The 21,034-nt window shown below is 41.2% G+C and overlaps 1 protein-coding gene across 1 annotated transcript in view; it reads right to left on the bottom strand.

Moving 5' to 3' along the window:
- The window catches only part of LOC311231334 (uncharacterized protein), a 96,196-nt gene that overhangs the window by 60,307 nt on the left and 14,855 nt on the right, over positions 1 to 21,034 (bottom strand). The window contains exons 10-13 of the mRNA XM_084317888.1: positions 20,302 to 20,457; positions 13,824 to 13,877; positions 8,914 to 9,146; positions 3,588 to 3,667 (exon numbers count right to left, since the gene is read on the bottom strand). Of these exons, the coding sequence (XP_084174014.1) occupies positions 3,588 to 3,667; positions 8,914 to 9,146; positions 13,824 to 13,877; positions 20,302 to 20,457 (523 nt within the window). The remainder of the gene's footprint in view (positions 1 to 3,587; positions 3,668 to 8,913; positions 9,147 to 13,823; positions 13,878 to 20,301; positions 20,458 to 21,034) is intronic.

Raw genomic sequence — 21,034 nt, 5'->3', positions numbered from 1 at the left:
TCAAATGCATACGATAGGTATTATGTTCCATCATGAATGCATGAAAGGGTGGGGGTCGTTTTTTGATGCTTTGATCGTCACCAACGGATTACGTTGTAGACTAGCGTTTAGGGCTGACCCCTATTAGTCGATTAGTCGACTAATCGGTCGAAAGGGGCCGTAGTCTAACTACGGGGCCGAAAGGGGCCGTAGTCTACTACTAACCAACCTCTTAGTCGAATATATATTAAAAAAAAAATATATATATATATCATTCTTTCCAAAAGAAAATAGGCCTAGAAGCGTGGCTAACGCTAATGGCACGCATACCAGAAGCTAACTGCCTACGAAAACAGGCACTGAAAGAGGATTTCACCCATCTAATGAACACACTAGACTAGACAAATATCAAGATGTATCCATCAGTGGACCAATTGCATGCTTTTGCAGAGGACAAGAAGCCTTCAGTCGACTCCTTCAGACATTAAGCACCCCCCACAGTACAAATTTTGGCCAATCATAGTCGACCATCCAAATCCTTAGTCGGGGACAGCCCTACTAGCGTTACACACATATGCTCGGATCACAATGAAGACATTCTTGGATCAACGCAAGATTGATATCATATAGCCCTTACCTTGACTAGGATGTACCCCAAAAAGAATATTCCAATTATCTGATCGCCATTCCAAGTATTGATGTCCATCGTGTTGCCAACATAATCCACCACACAACATGGATCGGGAGTATTTGATTCTTCTCAATCCGAGCGTTATAACCGCTCGTCTTGCCCAGAGAAAAATAGCTGACCCGGACCCATATAATCGACGCACAGCCGAAGATACACGTTTTCAAAGGGTGCTCGATACCGCCGCCTGGGAGGATCTGGCCGGTACTGCACCTTTGAAGTCTGAGTATGCCTTTTACAGGCAACATACAGCTCCCCGACATTGAATAGGGTATTACAATTAAAATAAAAGGAAAAACGACCCAAAAACGTTTATGGCACTGAAAGTGTTAAGAGGTTAAGACCTTTTTAAGGCTTTTCAAGGTCTTTTATTAAATGTAAGACTTTGTAAGACCCTGCGAGAACCCTGTAGTAGTAGGTCGGACTTCAATTGACACTAAACATTCAGAACCAAAAATATGATTCTCTATGGTGAAAATGGTTGGTATTGGTCATTTGCAGCTATGAATGGTTGCGTTCTTTAGTATGGTTACAACTCTATATCTTATTATGGCTACTGATCCAACTCTATATCGTATTATGGCTACTGATCCAACTCTACATCTTATTATGGTTAGGGATGCACCGAATGGGAAATTCTTGGCCGAAACAGATACCGAAAATAGGAAACAGTTGGCCGAAAACCGAATGCCGAAAGGCCGAAAAATTATTAATATAAATATATGTTTTTTTTTTTTTTTTTAGCTACCCGATTATGGCAAAATACATGATTATGGCTAAACTTAACTTAAATAATATTAATAATCACTATTATGGGCCCATAACACATTTATTCAGCACTTTTGAATGCATACATTAATTCCAGACTGACTGCTGAAAGATTGTACAATTTAAACATTTTCTCTTTGCATACAACAAAATGTGCATTAAAGTCAAGTGCATTTTCTTTTCTCTGTAGGATAACTACAACAAAGTGCATTCAGAACAAAGCCAAGGTGCTTTAAAACTGCATAAAGATCTGCATAAAGACACACACACACACACACACAAGAGGTGTTGATGTACTTGATGTTTGTTTGTTGTGTTGCATATTTGAAATAAACTTCAATCAAATCAACCCCCCCCCCTTAAAAACAAAAACCTGTGTTTAACCTAGCCATCTATAAAACATGCTAAAACTGTGAAACAAATGTCCTACTCCCCTAAAGAAAGAAATACATAGCAAACATGACTCAGTTATGCAATAGTGCTGCTGCTTTTTATTTTGTTAAAATCTTTTAGTTAACACTTTGATTGCCTAAGGCTAAATTCATGATATACCATCCCTTGCCAGCTCTATTTGTCTATGGAAAAGTTCCCCTTCTTTGCAGGGCTATAACTTTTTAAATTCTATTGCTAAATTGCCATTATTAGGGCCCATTCAAGGTCCTATATGTATTGTTCATTGTGTAGCAACGTTAAACTTTTTCGTTCACATATTCATAGTAAAATATGGTCTAAAGTATAAGTATGTTTTCATCTCTTTCTGCAGCTTTCTCCAGAACGTGATTTATAGCCCCAAATGCATTATATTGATGATGAAATACAGTTTGGTAGGAATCTGTGCGAGATCAAAAATTTCAATTGGACGTACTTCTAGAAGTTTCTACGTATCATCTGATGATGACCGGATGGGCGGGGGATCGTTTATAATTCCGTGGGCAGTGTTATATCATTCATCTAGTGTGGGTGATATGATCATCAGAGCAGTTTATATCGAACACGTTCAAAAATAACGCTGAATCTTACCGTATCTTCCTCGCGCCGTTGGACGATGAGCGTGGAACTGAAATATTCCTATTATGGGATGTAGAAATACGCGATCTATTTCCAGGTTGTATAATAGTATATACGTCCAAATCATGTTGTTTATCGAGTTATTGGCAACGGATCGCTATGTATTGTGTCGAGATCGAGTCCCGGGACCTATAGAGAGTGCCCGGAAGTAATATGGACGATCAGCACTTCAACCACATAACTTCCTGTTTGGCGCTTATGCCGATCGGCCACCAGATGGCGCTCTTGAACCGCTAGAGGTTTGAGAGGAGCTCAGAACTGTGTGTGAAGGCTGCGGATGGAAAATATGATTCCGATCACAGATTTTTGAAATATTGATATTAAAGACGAGTTACGGCGTCCTCGGCAACTTGAGCATGGCGGGGAAGGACGCCTAAACACGTTTTCGGCACTTAAAGTGTTAAGACTAAAAGACTACAACGATTGATGATGACTTCCTGTCCTCGCATTTCCATTTCCGGTTTAACGATACATTTTCAACCAGAGATTGCTGCTAATTAAACACTTCATGGAAACGGAGTAACGTTAACGACACGTTATGTCGAGTTCATACGTGTAGTGTAGTATGAACTCGACATAACGTTAACATTACTCTGTGTCCACTGTTGCTGCCACCGTTGCGTCGCAGATGGATGGTACACTGTTAGCTCCGTAGCTAATCCGCTCCTAGAGACTACTGATGGCAGTACCGTTAACGTCGGAGCTTATCAATACTCGGTTTTTTCTAATTTAGTTTAGAACCGGGTTTCGGGGGGCATCCCTACTCCCAAGAGGAGTTAGTTATCACAGGCTGTAGAATGCAGGAAGAGCTGCCAAGCTGCTCACGTTAGACGTTGCGCATGCTACCGGTATGTCTGTAGTCGCGTTTTGATGACGTCATCACAACAACACGTTATTTGACATTCGGTCATATATTTTCGGTGCTAAAACCCTTTCGGCCGAAAGCCTAAAGAGCCTTTTTAACCATTTTCGGCCGATAATTTTCGGTGGCCGAATTTTCTGTGCATCCCTAATTATGGTTATTGATGCAACTCTATATCTTATTATAATATCCTCTTGTTGTTCTCCTGTGCTATATACTCACATCGTCGTAGACAGCAGGACAGGCCTTCAGAAGCCTGACAAAATACATGACCAGCTCAGGACGCGACAGCGGTGTGGCCCCTAGGGAGGAGGAAGGGAGAAGGTTTAGCTCGTCTTATAAAAGAAACATTTGTCTCAGATCGACAGGGGATGTGTGGTAGGTCTTCACAGCAAACACAACATCATACCAAAGCCCCAGGCAGCAGCCTCACAGAATACACAACATCATAGCAAGGCCCCAGTCAGCAGCCTCACAGAATACACAACATCATAGCAAGGCCCCAGTCAGCAGCCTCACAGAATACACAACATCATAGCAAGGCCCCAGTCAGCAGTAGGGCTGCACAATTTTGGGAAATAATCTAATTGCGATTTTTCTGACAGATATTGCGATTGCAGCCCAACAGAGGTGTATTGTAAAATGTGGCTTGCATCTGGCCTACGCGGTGGGTCTGCTCGGGACACCGAGCCTGGAAATGTTTCTTTTTACATGGGAATCGATACCGGTACCCAACGGTACCTTTTTTCTGGAGAAGCCGCGCAGCTCAGTGAGGATTATGTTCTTCGACTTCTCCAGTGCCTTCAACACCATCCAGCAGTCACTGCTAGCTCTCTGTGATGCAGCTGGAGCACGGCTTGGTGGCCTGGATCAAGGACTACCTCACTGACAGACTGCAGTACATCAGACTACAGGACAGTCAGTCTGATGTACTGGTGAGCAACACCGGCACCCCCCAAGGAACTCTGCTGTCACCCTTCCTCTTCACCCTCTATACCTCAGACTTCTGCCACAACTCAAGCGGGTGCCACCTGCAGAAGTTTTCTGACGACTCCTCAATACAGTTTTTTTTTTTTTATGCAGTCAGGCCACTGAACTTAGAAGCAGGCCAGGCCAGTGTTTCTAGTTGCAGCGGTGCAATAGTTAGATAACCTAGGTGGGGAACAACCAGGAGATCACTGTAACTCACACAAGTTGGAGAACTATCTCTCTCTCTCTTGCTCACACACACACACAAAGGGAGCCGCATGCGATTGGTGGAGGCGGGACCCTTACAAAAAAAATTTAAATCCATCAAAATCATTGTTGTTGCTAATCATTGACACATTCTAGCCTGTAATAATCCCCCCCAGAAAAATGTACTTTGCATTTGATATATTGCAAATATATGCCATCACACACACTGGCATTTAAAGGGCTAGAATTATAAAATTAATATGTGGTGTTATGATCTATATATTTTTTTGTATCTACTTTTTCTCTCCATTTTTCTATTTTTCTCCCGTCCTTAATTTCGCATTGTCGAATTCCGCCCTCCCCATTCTCAAACGTTGTTAGGCCATGCCTCCCACCAGCCGGCTGCAATGTGGACGAAGCCTTGCATCACGTGTCCCCTCCGGTACTCGAGGAGGCAGCCGTCGCATCTTTTCACCTGTACAGCGCGATCTCTCAGCGGCGAGGGTCTGCGTGGGAGGGACACGCCGCCCTCGTTGCCTCCTGATTCTACTGCGCAGGCGCACCAACCGACCTGTAGGAGTCGCTGTCCACAACGTCCGATCCCCACCCACCAGCTTCCCACCTCCTAATACTGCCAATTGTATTAGTATGAACGACCAGCCAAGCTGGTAGCAACGCCGAGAACTGGGCTCGAACCCAGCATCTCCTGCGTTGGTGGCGAGCGCCTTGCCCCACTGCGCCACCTAGCCGCTGCAATAAAAGATTTATGAAAGAAAAAGTGGTAAATTATTTCAACATATAGTAATATTTTTATGGCGTTTTTGAAGAGGACAATTTAGTCCTTTTTTCAATCTGATATTACAAAAAAACTGAAAATCCATCAAAATCAGTGTTGTTGCTAATCATACATATGCTAGCCTGTTTTTTAACACTTTGAGTGCCACGCCTGAGAATATTCGGGTTATTTTTTTTTATATTAGCGATCTGAAATCATATTGCATCACGCGAGCCTACCGTTGGAGATCCAGGGACCGCCGGCGCTCAGATCTGAAAAAAGCACCCCCTATCGTCTCCCAGATGGTAAATCACCCTTTTGGAATGGACTCAATGAAAGTGAATGGGAGAAGGTTGATCAATACATTTATCGATTTTTTCTAATGGCGATCGGAAATTGGAATAAACCATTTTGATACCATCTGACCTCAGGTAAGGAAGCTATGTTATCAGTGTTAGGATAATCAGACTTGTTTTCACGGAGATATAAGCGTTTCCACTATATGTGATATAGCTGTTTTGACTGTAAAAGCCATGAGGAAATAACAGCAGTGATTATCAGCGCACGGCACGAGCGTGCGTGCGCACACATATACTATCGATTAGGGGTGGACGGTATGGTCTAAAATTTATATCACGGTATAATTTGAAGCATAGACGGTAACGGTATATATCACGGTATCAGTGTTTCTGTTAGAATAATTTTTTTTGCCTGATAGGCAGGCTATATAAAGAATGACATCCTCAAGGCATGTAGATTTATAATATTTTAACTTAAAACTAGGCTACTTTTGCGTATAAAGTCATTATATTCCAAATAAAATAAGTCCCGAGTCGAGACTCCTGCTCCCATTGCAAACAGCGGGGCTGGATTTTGCTAGAAGCATATGTAGCTGCAGAGCCGCAGAGCGAATTGAATTGAATAAGAATTGAGACAAAGGTGCCACTCATCCTCAGCTTTAAGAATTGACAATTGTGTCAACAAATTGACACATGTGTCAACAAATTGACACACAAAATGGTGATGGGGGGGCGCTGTTTGACGGGCCTGTGACCAGACCTGAAAGAGCCCCTGGCTCTGCGGCTCTGCAGCTGCATGCTATTCGCAAATCCACTGCTGCAGCCGTCCTCCCGGCTCCCGCTGCTGCCGTCGTTATCATAACACTACACACATATCGTAATGTTTACAGCAAACTGTAGTTGATCACCAGGTATGTTTTATTAACGTAGAATAATTCATATAAGAAAAACGATAGGGAAATATCTTACCTTTCTCCACTGGTTAAAAATGCCAGGAACTGAAATTGAAACTTGCTGTGCGCCGCAGTGATATGCGTTTATTATGAAATGACAATTGCGTGTTGACACGCCCACTGCGCGAAGCCTCCTAAATAACTTTTTCCAGTTTGCACATATCTATTATCTATGACTAATTCTATCTATTTTTAGGGGCAAATGCGATTGAAATAGTCGCGCTGTGGTTACATGACGTCATTGCTATTTTAGAGCTGCTGTACCGGTTACACGGTATAGTCAAAATCCATACCGTAGAGCAAATTAATACCGTTTATACCGTATACCGTTTATACCGTCCACCCCTACTATCGATCATCTAGCGTTTATTTGAAAACGATTCATAAATAGGCCGACAAATGACAACGTTCTGGAATATTCCAGTAAAAGGCGATTATCATAGAATGTGTTGTTTTTCCCCGGAAAACGGGTGATTTTCTAAATGCTATCAAACGGAAATGAAGCGATAAAAATACAATCTGCCTTGCCAATGTTGACTGGAAAATGAGTCTTTGATAAGCGACGGGCAGATTAGACACATAGCCATAATTTAGGCGATATTAACGTTAAGACGAAAGTCTTTCTCTGGTCTGCATCCCCTTAACAATTGTATGTATTGAGCTGTACTGTACTGTACCCATTCTGCAATCTGTTAATAAACTTTTCAATCAATTCAATCAATCAACATTGGGAGTGGATGGTGGCATCAAGGGGGTAAAAAGGAAAACCCGGCGTGGCACTCAAAGTGTTAACAATAATTTGTGATGCCATCACAAACACTATTGGCATTTAAAGGGTACAAATAAAAAAAATCCTACACCAGAATGCAGGAAATTAAGTCTTTGTAACAACAGATTTCCTGGTGGGGGACCCCCCGCTTAAAAAGTGGCCTGACTGGGGCTATATTTCGCACTATATTTCCTGGCCTGAATGTTTTCCCAGTCCGGCCCTGGTTAAAAGCCTCCAATGCTTATTAGTGTGTGTGCGTTTGAACGTTTGCATGTTTCAACCATACATTTCCATTTATAAAAAAAGAAAAGAAAAAGAAAAAAATTTGCAATATAAATGTTATTTAAAAAAAAATATTTACCTCCTAGAATAGTGGGGGTCGCGGCTCTCTGACACCGTTATTTCGGGGGTCGCGTGGGAACCCCTGCTCTATTCCAGTGGTTCTCAAACCTCTCCTCGAAGCACCCCAGCCATTCCATGTATTTGTTAAGTTGAATCAGGTGTGCTGGTGGTGGAATTTAACAAATACATGGAATGGCTGGGGTGCTCCGAGGAGAGGATTGGGAAGCACTGCAATCTAGTAGATTTTGTGTTTTGAGCACAAAGTTCATCATAGATCTGGCCTCTTTATTTTGCTCTCAAAGTGCACCAGATTGATGCATTTAACTTTTAAATAGACAAAAAAAACTATTCTGGGGAAACATTCCCCCCGACACCCCTAGAGGGTCCAGGGTTCACCCACCACAGTCTCATGAAATCCTGTGGGAAACACTGTCCCTGTATTGTAAATAGTTCATATGTGTGTTGTAAATAAATATTAACAATTTATGTGCAATCGTTTCATTTCAGCTCAGTGTAGATAAATGCACCGATACTAACAACCGCCTTACTGCGCGCGTTTATGACGACACTGTTAACACCACGTATCCGTGACACGCGCCCCCCGCGACAACACTAGTAGTTTTGGGGGGCCTACCACCCCCCCTGAAAAAAATCCTAGGGGAAACACTGCCATCACCCTTCCTATGCTTTCTATCACACTTCCTATGCTTCCTATCACCCTTCCTATGCTTCCTATGACCCGTCCTATGCTTCCTATCACCCTTCCTATGCTTCCTATCACCCTTCCTATGCTTCCTATGACCCTTCCTATGCTTCCTATCACCCTTCCTATGCTTCCTATCACCCTTCCTATGCTTCCTATCACCCTTCCTATGCTTCCTATCACCCTTCCTATGCTTCCCATCACCCTTCCTATGCTTCCTAACATGATTCCTGTGCTTCCTATCACCCTTCCTATGCTTCCTATCACCCTTCCTATGCTTCCCATCACCCGTCCTATGCTTTGTAAGCCGTCTTGTCTGCACCATTGTCGGCCAGGCAATACCTGTTCAGCCATTATATATGTGGAATATCCCTCATAACGGCTGCAAACTCTCTCCAACATGTACCGTGTTTGCCACTGTGGTATGTGTAAGCGTGTGTGTATCAGTGTGTGTGTATGTGTAGCCATGTACATACGTGTGTGTGCTTGCATCTGTGTGTGTGTGCCCGTGCGCGTCTTTAGATGTCTGACCTTCTAATTCTATTGGCTGCCACTCAGCCTCAGCAGGGACCGGCTCCGTCGGCAGGCCGGTGGTCACCATGGGACCGGTCGCCGTGCTGAAGATGCGGAGGTAGAGGCAGAAGAGGTGTGGCCTGAGGCGGGAGGCGGGGCCATGCAGGGCAGGGAAGAAGGCGGTAATGGCTGAGTGAAACTCTCCCGCCATAGCCTTGAAGAGAGGGATGAGGTCTCTCAAATCGACAACACTACACACACACACACACCATCACAACACACACAAACCAACACAACACACACAAACGTGAGGAGGTCAGGAGATCAATAACACATGTGATAGGGTTGTCATAACATCACAGTTCACCTAAGAATACAATTATATTGATATCAGATATCAGGCGGATACCGGTGGACTTTGGTAGGAAATAGTCCCTAAATGAAACTGTTCACAACAAGGTCTGTGGATTATGTTGAGAAACAGTGTCATGATTAACACATTCGTGGCCAACCACGTTACGTGTTTCGGATCCAACACTTGAGGGCCAACCACGTGGTACGGTTGTTTTGGCTTTCATTCCATTGTAATATCCTACTCAATGTCACCGAGCGGCACTGCAGATTTACCCTACTCTTGGAATTCGGAAAAGTGCATTACCGGCCAGATCCTCGTAGGGGCGCTGTCTCGATAATGCAGTGTTCCCTGTTACAGACCGGTGTTTTTTTTATTTTTATCATGGGTTGACTTTTTTGTTAGCCTAAAGCTATGCCTGTAGCCGATCGCCTGCAAAATGTTTTTGGGGCGCTGAATTCAGTATGCAGTAAAGGAATATAGCATCAACCAATATATGGATCTACCAGATGGCGATCGATAACTGGGAAATCCTTTTTGCCGTCCAACCGGCCACAGGTAAGAGCAATTTGACATCAATTTCAGCCTGGTCGGGCCTTGCTTTGATAGCCATCCACCCGGTCAGCGTATGAGGCTAATGCCGTTATTGGTAATCAATAATCAGAAACAACGTCCCCCGCCCCCCCCCCTTCATGCATTCATGGTGGACCATGATACCGATAATATGCATTTTGAGTTTTAGCTCTAGCTTGTGTATAGCCGAAACGCCATTCGATTTAACGTTATTAGCTTAGCACCCTATATCTCGCCTTCCAGGAAATACCCCAGAACATTGCGGTATATACCGTAAATCCTCTAATAGTGGAGGGTACTCGAATAAAGGACGGGCCTCTTATATAAGCCGGGGGTTCAATACATGCAGACAAATACAGGCCGGCTTCCAATACAAGGTCGCAAAAAAAAGTTTTATTTAAATTTTTCATGCCGTGACATAGAATGAGATAAACTCTTGCCAATGCAAATTAAGTGCTGCCTCTCTCTACACTGACTACATTAACGTTTCCCTAGCTTTAGCATTAGTGTTAGCTAACGTTGTTGTCAGCTGGATGACGTTGGCTTGTTTTGCAAACGTTGGTTAACGTTCGCCATCTATATGGTGTTGGCAGGCGGGGCTGGCGTTGTCCAGTTGATATTACAGATCATGATGCTATGATAGCGTTAGCTAAAGCTACTGCATGTTATCATCAACTCGATTCGACTGAGGAAGAGTTGAGAGGTACCACACGCTAAATTGTCCCCGGACCCCGCAACCTATAGACAGTTCCAACTTCAGTGTGTGAATTACGTTAATCCACCAGTTTCACCCTGACAAAGCAAATACCGTACTCATGTCATGTCTAAATAAAATCAATCAATCACAATTACAATTGGCCAGTTTGTGAAATTAACCTGTTCCACCCGTGGAATATTTTCACCTAAAATATATACCTAGGTAAATAGAATATTGCTCCACTTCTACAAGGTCCATTTGCATATTCTTGGTATCTAGGGACATCTATGGACCTCAGGGAATGTATTCACAGTGTCAGAAATATTGTATCTATTACTAGGCTTGCTTAAATTGTGGTGAAAAAAGGAGAATATGAATTATGATTTTTCTTTGCATCTTTGACAGTGAATAACACCATGATAATAATGACCAAACTTAAAAAAAACTGCCACTGATCTCGTACAATACCCTCTTGAGATCATGTGTAAAAAAAAATCTAAGGAAATTAATAAAGGGAAGATGATTAAACCAAAGGTTCTGTAGATACATACTGAATTCTCCCATCCGGACCAATGCAATTTGAAATATTATTATAGAATATAGAATATGATGCTTATAAATTAGAGATGTTCCGATACCATTTTTTCCTTTCCGATCCGATTCCGATACCTAAGCTTTGGGTATCGGCCGATACCGATACTGATCCGATACCAGTGCATACATTAAAAAAAAATTAAAAAAATTAAAAGATTATACCGATACCAGCATTTTAGGCAGTATCGGCGGCATTTCCGATACTGGTATCGGTATCGGAACAACTCTATTATAAATTACCTTATTATAGCCAATTCGCACATTTATATATATATACATATATTATCTTTCAAATGCCCGAGTTCAATTTGGATTTAGTATCACCAGGCGTGCATAAGAACAGATAATGATATCTACTGTAATTTACTGTATTTCTTTTTTTTTCACCATAGTGCAACCATTTTGAAACTGCTAACAATATGGAGGAGAAACTAACTGTGTTTCAATATTTGTCAAAAACGTTATTGATATAATTCATTCAGAACGCTGAACTTTGAACCTCCACAGAACCTGCCAGGAAGTGTAGTTCGCAAAAATTCCAACGCTGAGCCACAGCTAAGCATGCCCTCGACAAAATGGCAGCAAAAAACTACAATTCCCATGGTTAAAATTTTCCAAAATGGTCACCATCTTGCAATAGACTTCAGCAAATCGAGAAGTTAAAACTATCTAATGGCACTTTTAACCTATTGCTAAACTAACGTATTGATGATAATATACATTCTACATGCTTTTGTGACATGTTAGTGATGTTAACACATTCCCTGCCACGCTTATATCCATCAATGTTTGATCACTGCCACCAGTCTAAGCCTATGGAGATGTTTACCTTCTTTGCAGGACTATAACTTTTTAAATTGTATTGCTAAATTGACATTACTATGGCCCATTCAACATCGATTATCTATCGTTCAGGATGTAGGAACGTTTTACTTTTTCATTCATAGGTTCATACGAAAATACTGTCTAGAATATAAATATGCTTTTATCGTTTTCTGCAGTAATTCCTAGAACGTGAGTTATAGGCATAAACGCATATATAGATTATCAAATGCCGTTTGTTGCCGATACACGTTATATTAAAAATTTCAACTGTACATGATCCTAAACGTTATGACTGATCATGCACGGGTGAATGGGGGGGGGGGGTCGTTTATAATTCCGTGCTCGTCAGTAAATGCTTTATGTACTATGGGTGATATATTGATCAGAGCAGTTTGCATGGATAATAATAAACAAACGTGCTGAAAAGTACGTCAGCGTCCTCTTACCGTTGGCCGGTGAGACTGGAGCAAAAATATCCCACTTATTTGACGGTGATCAAGTCGATCCATTTCCGGTTTGTATAATAATAATAACAGCCCAAATCATGTCGATTATTGAGTTATGGCAGCGATCCATATACACGGTGTGTGTCTCGAGTCCCGCGACAATATGCGAGTGCCGGACGCATTTCCAAGACGCACCGAGATCGACTCGGCCATTTCCGGTTTGGTAACTCGCCGATCATCCACCAGGGGGCAGTATTGAAGCGTTGCAGAGTTGTGCATGCTCCCACTGCATCATACCAGGCTCCGTGAGGGAATTATGAATAACATGGCGAAGAAATGAAATATGATCTCAATAACGTCGTACACTGTGGATTGGCAGAATTCGCATGAACTTGAAACACGTCGTACAACGTGAATGGCGCAGGATGTGTTAATACTTGAATATGTTTGATTTTAAAATCACAAATGTTTGGGCGGCTACGTGGCGTAGTGGGCAAGGCGCTCGCCACGAATGCGGAGACGCTGGGCTCGCCTGTTCGAGCCCAGCGCTCCACATTGCTTTCAGTTTAGCTGGTCGTCCGTACTAATACACATTGGCCGTATTAGGGGGTGGGAAACTGATGGGTGGGGATCGGGCGTTGTGGACAGCGACTCCTACAGGTCGGTTGGTGCGCCTGCGCAGTAGAATCAGGAAGTGTCGGGGCAGCGTGAGCCTCCCACGCGTTACTCCTCGCCACTGAGAGATCGAGCTGCGCAAGTGAAAAGATGCGACTGCTGTTACCTCAAGTACCGGAGGGGACTTGTGCTATGTATGACTTAGTCCACATTGCAGCCGGCTTGTGGGAGGCAAGAAACAGCGTTCGTGACAGGGGAGGGTTGAATTGGATGATACGAAATTGGGATGGGAGAAAATATAGAAAATGGGAGAAAAAGTGGATAAAAAAATTTAAAGAATTTTTAAAAAAAATCACAAATGTTTGCATCACTCTGAAATATATTGATTTATGACCAGATGCCATTTTGGGACCGGATCCGGTCCCGTCGGGTGGAACAGGTTATGGCCTGCCTCTTATATAAGCCTCTCTCTAATAAAGGCCTGGTGCTCTTTGCATCTGAGGTAAATACAAGACCCGTCCTATATTTGAGGAATTACGGTAGTTCATATTCACAACGCTATAAAATGGGAACGTATTAATGAAAAAATTATTTCTTTAAGGCATATTGAAGGGACGGTTTATAGTGTCAATTGACAATGACAATGGACAGATAGCAATAATATAAAGTATAGATTAACAGCCTCACGCACAATGAAAGGTTGTTATGATAAACTGGCCTTATAGAGTGAGATTAGACGGATCCCAATGGCCCCGAATGTGTTAAACATACAAACACAAACAAGCTCAGAATGGAATCCAGCGTGTGTTATTGTGTGTCAACTCACCGGGGGGTTCTGTCAGTCTGGACCACTCTGATGTAACGGGCCAGTTCTCTGTACCTGCAGACACACAGAAGAGTTCCAGCATTACAACATGTCAAGACACACAGTTATAACAACACTTTACCAACAGACAGTTATCATAACAACACTTCATCAGACAGTTATAACAACACATCAACAGCCACAGTTATAATAACACTTTATACTTCATCAACAGGCAGTTATCACAACACTATCAACAGGCAGTTATCATAACAACACTTTATCAACAGCCACAGTTATCATAACAACACTTCATCAACAGACAGTTATAACAACACTTCATCAACAGACAGTTATCATAACACTTCATCAACAGGCAGTTATCATAACAACACTTTATCAACAGCCACAGTTATCATAACAACACTTTATCAACAGCCAGTTATCATAACAACACTTCATCAACAGACAGTTATAACAACACTTCATAAACAGACAGTTATAAGAACACTTCATCAACAGACAGAGTTATCATAACAACACTTTATCAACAGACAGTTATAAGAACACTTCATCAACAGACAGTTATCATAACAACACTTCATCAACAGACAGTTATAACAACACTTCATCAACAGACAGTTATAACAACACTTCATCAACAGACAATTATGTACACGGACAGCTGCAGATCGCTTCATGACCAAAGGCATCTGGTTAAGTTTTCAGATGACACTGTCCTGCCTGTCCTGGTATCCCTACTGCAGCGCTCCGAAACTGATCATGGACCTGTACTTCACGACTTTGTGAATTGGTGTGATGAGAATTACTTGGACCTCAATGTCTCTAAGACTAAGGACATGATAATTGACTTCAGACACAACCCCGATCATCAAGCCAGTGTAGCTAGTGTAATTCACGATGAGGACGTCCAGACTGTTGAATCGTACAAATACCTGGGAACTGTGTTTGATTGTAAACTGAAGTTCAACCTAAATACAGAGTCTATTGTTAAAAAAGGTCAGCAGAGGATCTACCTGCTAAGAAAGCTGAACTCTTTTAATGTTAGTGCGAAGATCCTGAGCACTTTTCATAGTTATTTTATTGAAAGCCTCCTAACTTTTTCTTTTATCTGCTGGTTCAGTGGCCTGTCTATTAAAGATTTGATTTGATTTGATTTGAAGTCTTTATTTCGAACATGCAATGAATACAACAAACAATAACAAAAAAGAAAAACAACTCAATCTGCATGTTGGAAAAGGAGTAGGAAGAAGTATACACTTATTTAATCCTACCCCTTTTCCACTACTCAAATGAGTGTACTATTTTAAACATAAAAAAGAAAAGAAAAGAAAAGAAAAAAATATATATATATATAAAAATGCAAAACAAAAAAACAAAAACTATATATGTATAAAATAAAATAGAAACAAAATAAAAATGTAAACACCCGTGAATATCAAGTCCCTTCTTCATCCCTGTACCTTGTGAACATAATTTCCTTATACATCAGTTTGAATTGTCTCATGTTTGGACATTGCTTTAGCACCACATTAAGACTGTTCCACAGTTTCACTCCACATATTGAGATGCAGTGTTTTCTCATGGTAGTGCGTACGTTTAGCACCTTTAAATTGTGTTCTCCCCTCAAATTATAACCCCCCTCCCTATCAAAGAACAATTCTTGAATGTTTCTTGGAAGTGCATGACTTTTTGCTTTATACATTAATTGTGCCGTTTTAAATTCCACAAGATCATTTAACTTCAATGTCTTTGACTCCAGAAACAATATGTTAGTGTGATCACGATAACCTGCAATGTGAACTATCCTTATGGCCCTTTTTTGGAGTATAAAAAGTGGTTGTAGTGTAGACTTATAATTGTTTCCCCAGACTTCAGCACAGTAATTTAAATATGGTAAAACTAGTGAACAGTAGAGAATGTAGAGTGATTTTCTATCCAGGATGTGCTTTACTTTACTCATGACTGAAATGCTTCGTGAGAGTTTAGATTGGACATGTTTTATGTGAGGTTTCCAACAGATTTTATGGTCTATTATTACACCTAGGAATTTATTTTCATAAACTCTTTCAATAATCACATAATTTATTTTAACTTGTACCTGAGTATCCAATCTACAGTTTCCAAACAACATAATTTTAGTTTTGCTCAAGTTCAATGATAATGATGTTGACCGGTGTGTTCTGAATCCATACTGGCTATCGGTGAGTAAATTATGTTTATCAATGAATTTATCTAATCTGTTGTTGAAGAGTTTTTCTAATATTTTTGAAAACTGAGGAAGTAGAGAAACAGGCCTATAATTTGTGAAGTGGTGTTTATCTCCAGTCTTGAACAGAGGTATGACTTTTGCTATTTTCATTTTATTCGGAAATCGACCAGTTTTGAATGATAAATTGCAGATGTGCGTGAGTGGTTTTGAAATCCCAATAATGACATTTTTTACTATTTTCATATCTATTTCATTACTGTCTGTAGATGTCTTGTTTTTACATTTATTAGTAGTTTCTATAATTTCATTTTCATCTACCGCTTCCAGAAACATTGAACTAGGATTTCTTTCAATGTAATTGTCTTTTATGTCTTCAGGAGTCACTGGATCTGGGATTTTTCCCGCTAATTCTGGTCCAATATTTACAAAAAATGTATTAAAGTTGTTAACCACATCATCCATATTGCTAATAGTTTGATCCTTTTCCATAAAATACTGAGGATAGTTTATTTGTCTTGATCCATTCCTGATAATACCATTTAATATCTTCCAAACACCTTTAATATTATATTTGTTGTTATCTAATATTCTACTATAATGATCCTTCTTACATCTTCTCATAATATTAGTCAACTTGTTTTTATATTTCTTATATTTATTTTCTGCCTCTTTAGTTCTATGTTTTATAAATTCTCTATATAGTGTATTTTTCTTTTTACATGCATTCTGTAATCCCCTTGTGATCCATGGGCTGTCTCAGTGTTTATGTTTACTGCTATATTCTTTTATTGGACAATGTTTGTGATATAGTAAGTTAAATATAGATAAGAATGTTTCATATGCTTTATCAGTGTCATCCTCTTTATATACTATCTCCCAATTTTGTAGTAGCAAATCATTTTTGAAAGCGTTCATTGATTCTTCAGTCCTTACTCGTTTAAATTGTAGTTTATTGTCCTGCTTGTTTTCTGTGTAGTTGTTGTCATAAACTGTAAAAACTGGTAAATGGTTGCTGATGTCATTTATTAGTAATCCACTCACTGTATTGTTTTCTATAATGTTCGTAAATATATTGTCTATCAGAGTGGCACAATGGGATGTGATTCGGCTGGGTCTTGTGATTTTTGGATAAAGGCTCAAACTATACAATGTGTTGATGAATTCCTCAGTCATTTTATGTTTGTTTGGATTTAAAAGATCAATGTTAAAATCCCCACAGATGAAAATAGCCTTTTGATTATTGTTTATATACATTTCTTCCATCCAGTCCTTGAAAACTTCAATATTCGAACCTGGTGCTCTATATATACAGCTCACAATTATATTTTTCTTTTTTTCTACACATATTTCTATTGTTATACATTCTAATAAATTATCAATCACATTTGTCATTTTTTCTACAATCTTATAATTCAAGTTATTATCCACATACACAGCCACTCCTCCTCCACTCTTATTTTTTCTGTTCATATAGTTGAGTTCATATCCGACCATTTCAAAATCCATTCCCTTTTCCTCGTTCATCCAAGTTTCTGAAATGGCAATTATGTTAAATGGTTGTGTAAACTGGTTTAAGTATTCCTTAATGCTGTTAAAGTTTGCGTACAGACTTCTTGAATTGAAGTGAATTATTGATAGGAAGATAGGAACAACCTACAGTATATTGTGAAAGTGTGCTCCAAAATAATTGGAGTAAAACAGAGAGACCTATGTTCTCTCTGGACGGACCAGGTGGTCAAGAAGGGGACGAGCATCATTAATCAACCCCTCCATGCTCTGTCTCAGCGGTTTTCACTGTTGCCTTCTGGCCGCCGTTATGACGTCCCACCAAGTAGGACCAACCGCTACGCCAAATCTTTTGTCCCCTCGGCTATCAGACTTTTAAACACAGACATTAGTCATTTTAAGTAGCCTTTTGCACTTGGTTGTCTGTTTTTACTTTTACTTTTATTGCTGGATTGTATCACATGGAGTGTTTCTCTCTTTATTTTCCGTGCTGTCGTTGAGATGTTTTGTTGTTTGTTTGTCTTTGTTGCTTGTGGTGAAGCTGCAAATATGAATTGCCCCACGGGGATCAATAAAGTTGTCTGAATCTGAATCTGAGTTATAAGAACACTTCATCAACAGACAGTTATCATAACAACACTTCATCAACAGACAGTTATCATAACACTTCATCAACAGACAGTTATCATAACAACACTTCATCAACAGACAGTTATCATAACACGATTAATCGATTACTCACGCCCATCCCTAGCCGATACCGATATTTACCGATGTCGATATCTCTGTATAGAAACCACTTTTTTATGATAATCAAATAAAGAGCTATTTTCCAAAACGCATTTTTTTTTTTTTTTACTTTTGTAACTTATTTTCAGAAATGACTGATATTTTTAAAACATTTAAGACAAAAACATGTAAAAAAAACATTTATTTTTAAATTTTTTATTAAAAAATAATTTATATGTATTTTTTTTTATATCTGCCCTATCTTGATATCGGAACGATACCGATGTGTAAAAAAATTACCATATCGGTCGATATTATATCGGCCGCCGATATATCGTGCACCACTATCCATACATACGTTCCCGTGTTATACCGTGGTGAATATAAGTATAGTTATAGAGTGATCTGGGGTAATTCCCGAAAGGCTGAGGAATAGAATTACACGTGTATTCTACTATAACCGTTTTTTGCCTGGACACGCTACTATTCCCAAATCAAATCTATATAATAGGTATTATGTTTCATCATGAACTAGGGTTGTTTTTTGATGCTTTGATAGTCACCAACGGCATACGTTGTGGAGTAACGTTACACACACACACGTTGCGATCGAGGTGAAGACATGGTTGGATCAACGCAGGATTGATTACGGGTATATAGTCCTTACATTCACTAGGATGTACCCCAAAAAGAATATTCCAATTATCTGATCGTGATTCCAAGTATTGGTGTCGATCGTGTCGCCAACATAATCCACCACACATCATGCATCGGGAGCATTTGACACTTCTCAATCAGATTGTTATAACTGCTCCATTTGCCCGACAAAGAAAAGTGCGCACAGAGACATTTGGCCGTTACACAGGCCAAGATACAAGGTTTCAAAGGGTGCTCGATACCGCCGTGACGCCGTCTAGCTGGATGCGGCCGGTATTGCACTTTGGCGATCTCAGACTCATTCCCTATGGTAACACCAAGGTCCCTGGATGAATAATGAATAAACATATTGAAAAAAAAGGGGCCGGATGATTGGCGCAGTGGGCAATGCGCTCGCCACTAATGCAGGAGACGCTGGGTTCGAGCGCAGCTCTCGGCGTTGCTACCGGCTGGCCGGTCGTTCATACTAACACAATTGGCAAGTGTTAGAGGGTGGGAAAGCCGGTGGGTGGGGATTGGACGTTGTGGACAGCGACTCCTACAGGTCGGTTTGGTGACGCCGGTGCGGCGGAAGCAGGAAGTAGCGGGGGCAGCGTGAGCCTCCCACGCGTTACTCCTAGCCACTGAGAGTTCGAGCTGCTGCAGTGAAAAGATGCGACAGGCTGCCTCCTCGTGTACCGGAGGGGACACGTGATGCAAGGCTTCCGTCCTCACTACAACCGACCAGTGGGGGGCATAGTCTAGCAACGTTCAAGACAGGGGAGGGAAGAATTGGATAATACGAAATTGGGATGGGAGAAAAATAGAAAATGGGGAGAAAAAAAGTGGATACAATTAATTTTTTTGAAAAAAATGAAAAACTTTCAAATAACAAGTACCGGTATACTCGTTGGCGTTCAAGCGTTGGCTCCCAATAACAAGTATACTCGCTGTTGGCTGGGAATGTGTTAAGGTTAGGTTGTACCGGTGTTGTTGCTGTAGTAGTTCTGATCTCAGTAGGACCACAGCGGTTACGGTTAGGTTGTCGCTCTGATCTCAGTAGAACCACAGAGGTTAAGGTTAGGTTGTAGCTCTGATCTCAGTAGAACCACAGCGGTTACGGTTAGGTTGTAGCTCTGATCTCAGTAGAACCACAGAGGTTAAGGTTAGGTTGTAGGCGCTCTGATCTCAGTAGAACCACAGAGGTTAAGGTTAGGTTGTAGCTCTGATCTCAGTAGAACCACAGAGGTTAAGGTTAGGTTGTAGCTCTGATCTCAGTAGAACCACAGCGGTTACAGTTAGGTTGTAGCTCTGATCTCAGTAGAACCACAGCGGTTACGGTTAGGTTGTAGCTCTGATCTCAGGAGAACCACAGAGGTTAAGGTTAGGTTGTACCTGTGTTGTTGCTGTAGCAGCTCTGATCTCAGTAGGACGACAGCAGTTGGCTCAACCAGCATGTCCTTCTTGCCTCTATCCTTACGGATCCCCGTCACGTTCTGACCCCTCAGCACCGAGACCAATAGCAGGTCGTCCCAAGGCCGCACACACAGGCTAGAACCAAGACACACACAGAGGCTAGAACCAACACACAGGCTAGAACCAAGACACACACACACATGCTAGAACCAAGACACACACACATGCTAGAACGAAGACACACACAGGCTAGAACCAAGACACACACAGGCTAGAACCAAGACACACACAGGCTAGAACCAAGACACACACACACACAGGCTAGAACCAAGACACACACACAGGCTAGAACCAAGACACACACACAGGCTAGAACCAAGACACACACACAGGCTAGAACCAAGACACACACAGGCTAGAACCAAGACACACACAGGCGAGAACCAAGACACACACACATGCTAGAACCAAGACACACACAGGCTAGAACCAAGACACACACACAAGCTAGAACCAAGACACACACAGGCTAGAATCAAGACACACACACAAGCTAGAACCAAGACACACACAGGCTAGAACCAAGACACACACACAAGCTAGAACCAAGACACACACAGGCTAGAACCAAGACACACAAATGCTAGAACCAAGACACACAAATGCTAGAACCAAGACAAACACAGACTAGAACCAATACAGATACACGCTA

This window comes from Notolepis coatsorum, assembly GCF_963971535.1.
Source record: "Notolepis coatsorum genome assembly, chromosome: 7".
In the NCBI taxonomy this organism is placed as follows: domain Eukaryota; kingdom Metazoa; phylum Chordata; class Actinopteri; order Aulopiformes; family Paralepididae; genus Notolepis; species Notolepis coatsorum.
Note: the sequence above shows the minus strand (reverse complement) of the source record. Positions and strands in the feature narration are given on the sequence as shown.